This window comes from Bactrocera dorsalis, chromosome 6 (genome assembly GCF_023373825.1).
Source record: "Bactrocera dorsalis isolate Fly_Bdor chromosome 6, ASM2337382v1, whole genome shotgun sequence".
In the NCBI taxonomy this organism is placed as follows: Eukaryota; Metazoa; Arthropoda; class Insecta; order Diptera; family Tephritidae; genus Bactrocera; species Bactrocera dorsalis.
Window position 1 is genome coordinate 6,075,417 of NC_064308.1, and position 6,371 is coordinate 6,081,787.

The 6,371-nt window shown below is 43.7% G+C and overlaps 1 protein-coding gene across 1 annotated transcript; it reads right to left on the reverse strand.

The window, feature by feature from the left end:
• Window positions 1-3,107: 3,107 nt before the first annotated feature.
• Window positions 3,108-5,928, reverse strand: LOC125779116 (uncharacterized). The gene has a single exon (XM_049459687.1). It carries the CDS (start codon window positions 5,382-5,384, stop codon window positions 3,996-3,998), a length of 1,389 nt encoding a protein of 462 aa, XP_049315644.1. The 5' UTR covers window positions 5,385-5,928; the 3' UTR covers window positions 3,108-3,995.
• Window positions 5,929-6,371: the final 443 nt, after the last annotated feature.

Consider the following 6,371-nt stretch of genomic DNA (forward strand, 5'->3'; position numbering starts at 1 on the left):
TACAGCTCAGAACCGCTAACACGGAAATAACACCAAAGAGGCCGCGTGAGGAAAATCAGCCCAAACGGAAGACACCGCCTAAAGGGAATAAAACGACGCAGCGAAGCAAAGAGACATCAGGAAATAGACCTGATAAATGCAGTAAGGAAGTTAAAAAAGATGACGGCTGGGTAAGCGTCAAGCGCAAGTCACAAAGCCACAAAAAGATTGACCGAAAGCCACCCCCACGGCCCGATGCTATAGTCATAGCGCGCTCTGAAGATATGTCTTATAGAAACATCCTTATGAAGGTGAGAAAGGAAGAAAATCTGCAGAAACTCGGGGAAAACGTATCGCGTATTCGGAAGACAGCCAAAGGAGAAATATTGCTGGAACTCAAGGAAACCCAAATGGAAAGTACGAGCGAACTAAAGGGCGAAATAAGCAAACTATTAGGAGACCAGGCACAAATCAAAGCGCTTACCCACGAAGTCATAGTAGAAATACGGGATCTGGACGAAATCACAACCAAAGAGGACATTGCGGAAGCTATAAGGTAGCTACGCAGGAAGCGGTAGTAAGCCTCCCAGCGTTGGAAGCAAGGATACTGCTAGATGAGCGAAAAATTAGGATAGGCTGGGTAGTAGAGATGAGCGATATTGTGATTTTTCGATATCTGTGATTTCAGTGATTGCTATTTTTAAATCACTGTGATTTTATATTGCTATTGCGATCGCAACTATGTAAGTCGACGTTCAAACGTCGTGGTTGTTGTTGTAGTGGCAGATTCTGCCAATTTGACACTATTTGGCCGAATAAAAGTCCGGGTCTGTTCCACTTACGTAGACCCGACTGTCGTGGGAACGACGGAAACATTTTGTCGTTATTGGCGGCAAATTCTCTTTTGGCTCCTGTAACTCGAGTGAAGTTTTTCCGCCTTTCTTTTTACCACATTTTCGCAAATGTTGGAGCGGTTCGGCTACCTGACACTTAGAGCGTATTGCATAGTTCATTTGTATGTTGGTATGATGGTTTCACACATTTCTTAGAAGGAATTACCATTAGTGTGGTTGATAATTTGTTTGTTTAGAATACCCGCTTTTAATATCTTCAAGACCAAATAATTAACGCGAGTTTCGTAATCTTTGGGAAAATATTAAAAACCCGTAATTTTTTCTTTCCATCATTTTTTCTGAAATTAATTAGTTACAATTCTTGTTTTCATCACAAAAAGCTTTCAAATTTGGTTTAAAAAAAAAATAAAATTAAAAATTTTATTAAAACAAATTAAAATATTCCATTTTGATTATATTTCATCTACCACTTCAAACATCACACTTCACTTCTCTTCCAATTCACAGGTTCAAACTGCGATCACAGTTTCGAATTGCGATCGCAATTCACAGGTTCAAACTGCGATCACAGTTTCGAATTGCGATCGCAATTCACAGGTTCGAACTGCGATCGCAATCGCAGTTCATAGAAGCGAACTGCTATTTATAATAAGTGATCGCAGTTGCGATTTGCGATTTTTCAATCACAGTGAAAAAATCACCGGTAGTGAAATATCGCTCGTCACTACTGGGTAGTCTGCAGGGTAAGAGAGAAACCTAATTTAAAAAGGTGTTTCAGGTGCCTGGAATATGGGCATCTGGCAGCAACATGTAAAAATTCGGACGACAGGAGCAAGTGCTGTCTGAGATGTGGCGAAAACGGGCACTTCGCACAGACGTGCGACAAGGCACCCTCTTGTGGTGCTTGCAAGAGCAAAGGGAAAACTCAAACCACCAAATAGGTAGTAAAAGATGTCCTTTATATCAGGAAGCATATAAAAAATTCAGCAAATGAAAGTTATCCAGCTAAATCTGAATCATTGCTGTTTAAAGCAGCAGTGTCCATTCACCTTCTATCCTTTAGCACACTTACCACTTTCACTTTAAATAAAACCACTCGGTTAAGGTATACAAGTAATCACGGTTTTAATGATGCTATTGCGTTATGTGTTCACAAATTCGGTAAATCGAGGTTTTTGAATAGTATTGCCGGAATAAGGGGCAATCAAAAGCAAACGTTAATTTTAATTATTATAAAGTTGAAAAGATATGCGGATGAGCGAAAAAGGCGCGAGGTCAAGCGGCGATGCGTAAGCTCCGTATGTAGGTCAAAACGAGACTGAAGAAAAAACTTTTTAGTTGACCCTTTTGACAGTTGTGGTATGTGTGTGGATGTCCTCTCGCGTGTGGGTAGTGGAATGTATGTTCTGTGTGTGTGGTGTATTGGTGGTGTATTCGCGTAGTGGCATTAGGGGGGGACGGCTTATCTCATTTAGCCATCCTGGCCCCCCTAGGCGAATATTCAGCCTACTAATCTCTGCAATTGTTGGAGTGTGGCCACTACGTTGCTGAGTCCAGTAGCGGGGCGATGCTGTGGCGCCTTTGGACGACGCCTGGTTGGTGCAACATGGTGCGGACGCCATTGACGGGGCTCAGGCCGGGCTGCAGTGGTTCGACGTCGTACCGTCCGTCTTGCTTGCCTGGATCTACCCGTGCTTGAGGCAGCTGGCCGACCTACATCGCGTCGTGGGGTCCTGTGCAGCAGCGTGTGATGCGGTCTGCCACACGTGTGGCATTAATCGTCGGAAGCACACTCCTGCGTTACATGTGTGTGCGACAGGCAGTTGAGGCAGTGCTCATGTGCCTGGGCAACCCGCTGGCGTTGGGTTGGCGTTAGCTCCTTAAAGAGCCCACAATGCTGGAGTCGATGTTTCCGGCGACATAGTGGGCATCGGATGCGACGCGGCTCGGCTGGAGCGGATGGCGTTGATGGGGCTGCTCGTGAGCCACTACCAGAAGCGGCATTTGATACAATCGCATTGGTTGGGCGAAGTGGAGGAGTAGGCCCAGTACGTGCCCCGTTGGTTGCCGACCGAACAGTTGGTGTTGGGATTGTAGGCATGTCCACGTCCATCTTGATCTCTGTAAGAAATTGTATTTGAATATACATGGTAGTATATAAGTAGAATGTGTGATTGTGCCATGTTATGTGGCATGACTGGGTCGTCGTACTGACCGACCATTTTTTGTAATTTTTATTGTTATTGTTAACGGTTGGTTGCAGGTTGCGATTTTATTGATTTATTTTCATTTGCGTTACGGCATTATGTTCGGATTGTTTAGTATCGGATTTTCGTTATTATCCGCGGTTGGTAGAAAGCATAATTTAACCAGCGGTCTGGTGAGTATTCCGCTTTGAGTACGGAGATCAACGACGCGGATGCGACCGTCTGAGCCATAATGGAGCTTTTCTATACGGCCAAGTCGCCACTCGGTAGGTGGGAGACAATCGTCGTTAATAAGTACACAATCTCCAAGCTTTGGCGCATTTTCTGATGTTTTCCATCGATACCTCTTGTGGAGGTCCTTTAAATAGTCTTCTTACCATCTGCGACTGAAATTGTGATGGAGAATTTTAATTCTTTCCCATCGATTTAATAAGGATAGCGACTCCACGCCTGGCTCAGGTGTGGCCAGAATGGGTGCTCCTTTGAGAAAGTGCCCTGGTGTTAGGGCTGTGAGATCTGAGGGATCTTGCGAGAGTGTTGTTAGTGGCCGTGAATTGAGAACGGCTTCAATGCGAATTAATAGAGTTGTAAATTCTTCGTAATTAAATTTGTAGTTTCCAGCTACTTTTTTTAAGTGGGATTTGAAGCTTTTTACAGCTGATTCCCATAAACCACCCATATAAGGAGCTCTTGGGGGGATAAATTGCCAATTAATGCCTTGGGGGGCGTACTTTTGTACAATCTCAGGGGAGACTTGTTTAATAAAGTCCACAAACTGTTTTTCTGTGGCTCTTTGAGCTCCGACAAAGGTTTTTACATTGTCGCTCATAAGTTTGGACGGAAAACCGCGTCGTCCGACGAAGCGAGCAAATGCCGCGAGAAAAGCCTCTTTTGTCAGATTAGTACATAGCTCGAGGTGCACTGCTTTTGTCGTAAAACAGACAAAGACAGCCACCTAGCCTTTCATTAGGGTAGGAGACCTTAGCATGGACGCCTTTATCTGAAAAGGCCCAGCAAAATCAACACCTGTGATAGTGAAAGGCAGAGCGAAGTTGCAGCGTTCCGGTGGAAGTGCTGCCATAATCTGCGTCCTAATCTTCTGTTTATGCATAGTGCAGATCTTGCACATGAAAATGCACTTTTTTATTTCAGGCTTAAGTAGGGGAATATAAAACTCTTGGCGGATTACATATTGCATTAGGCGATGTTCCGCGTGCAACATTAGTATATGTATATACTTGAGTAACAATGTTGCAAGTCGAGACTTCTCTGGTATTATTAGAGGATGGCGTTCGTTATATGTCAGGCTTGAGTTAGCAAGCCGACCATTAGCACGAAGCAGACCTTTCGTATCCAGAAATGGATTTAGTACTAAGAGTGAGCTCTTTTTGTCAATCGGCTTCGATTCTCTTAGTAGTGACATCTCGCAGCTGAAGTGGCGCGACTGAGTATAAGTGATAAGAGCGACCTTTGCCTTTTCTAGGTCTAGGTGCGTCAATGTATCGCCTTGGGGATATACTGTGCGTATTCCCTTAATTCTAAGTTTGAGTCGCTCTATGAAGTTGAGCATATAAGCGATTACCCTGAGGGCTCGAGGGTATGATGAAAATCGCTCAAGGATGTCAGTATCATCCAATGCCGTGTGAAAGGAGTCGATTTTCCGACTTTCGGGGGCAATTATATTGCGTATGGGCGATCGTGGCCAAGAATCTGGGGATTCTATTAACCATCGAGGGCCATTCCACCAAAGAGTGGTGGTTGCAGGGTGCAGAGGCTTGAACCCCCTTGTACCTAGGTCAGCAGGATTGTCAGCACTGGCCACGTGTCGCCAAGTGGCTGATCCCACTAGGTCAAGGATTTGAGACGTTCGATTGGAAATATACGTCTTCCATGCATGTGGAGGTTTTTCTAACCAGGCTAATACAATTTCGGAATCAGACCAGAGATACAATTTATATTTGGTCATATTTAGATGCGTTTTCACCATGGATACTTGTTTGGCTAGTAGTAGCGCACCACATAGTTCCAGTCGTGGCAGACTTATTGTTTTTAGCGGAGCCACCTTTGCTTTGGCTACCAGTAGGTGACTGGTGGTCGCTGTGTCAGATTGTGTGCGCACATAGATGGTGGCACAATATGCCTTTTCAGAGGCATCACAGAAGCCATGTAGTTCGACTTTGTGCTCTGGGGCATAATTTATCCATCGTGGGATTTGTATCTGTGAGATATCATTCAGATTACCCGCGAACTGGGACCACTTTTCTAAACGAAGTGGTTTCACTTGTTCATCCCAGTCAGTTCCGTCTAGCCACAATTCTTGTATTAGAATTTTTGCTTGTATCATATTTGGCGAAAGCCATCCTGCGGGGTCGAAAAGTTTTGCCACCGAGGATAATATTTGCCTCTTTGTTACAGCTGATAGTGCGGATATTGACTCATTAGTGTATGAAAACTGGTCAGATATCGCATTCCATTGTATCCCCAAAGTTTTTGTTGTGCTTTCGTTTTCGAATTTAAGGAAATTAGTGTCTAAAAGATTTTCTTTAGGTATGTCTTTTAAAATATTAGGGTGGTTCGCCGTTATCTTTTTCAACGGAAACCCTGCTGTATTGAGCGCTTGTGTCACTTGTGCTAGTGACTCGTATGCCTGTGGAAGATTGTGGCTTCCGGACAGAATGTCGACTACATACGTTTGTGTTTTCAACACTTGTGTTGCCAGAGGAAATTCTGACTTTGTGTCTTCTGCCAGCTCGTGGAGTGTACGAATGGCGAGGTATGGGGCACAGTTTACGCCAAAGGTAACTGTTTTTAATTTAAAGTCGCGTAGTGGACTATTGGGAGATTTTCGGAAAATAATTCGCTGAAAATCTTGATCATCATCATGTACGACTATTTGTCGATACATTTTCTCAACATCCCCATTGAAAACGTATTTGTATATACGCCAATTTAGTATGAGGAGCATTAAATCTGGCTGAAGCGTGGGTCCCGTAAATAAAATGTCATTTAGGGAATTCCCCGAACTTGATGATTTTGATGCATTAAAGACAACTCTTACCTTTGTGGTTTTTTTGTCTGGCTTTATTACTGCATGATGTGGCAGGTAAAAAGAATTGTATTTACTTTTTACAATTTTTTCGCCAGGGCTGACTTCCTCCATGTGGTTTAAATGGAGGTATTCTTCTAAAACCCTATCGTATTCTGGTTTTAGCTCGCCTTTTTTAAGTAGGTTTTTTTCCATACTTAAAAACTGTTGGATAGCAGAGGTACGAGAATGACCTAAGGCGAGTGTGTGGGGAAATTCTGGCTTTAGTGGTAGTCGTACGACGTA

Excerpts from the sequence above, each read along its gene's own strand:
- LOC125779116 (XM_049459687.1), bottom strand. The coding sequence starts at position 5,384 with ATGATACAAGCAAAAATTCTAATACAAGAATTGTGGCTAGACGGAACT.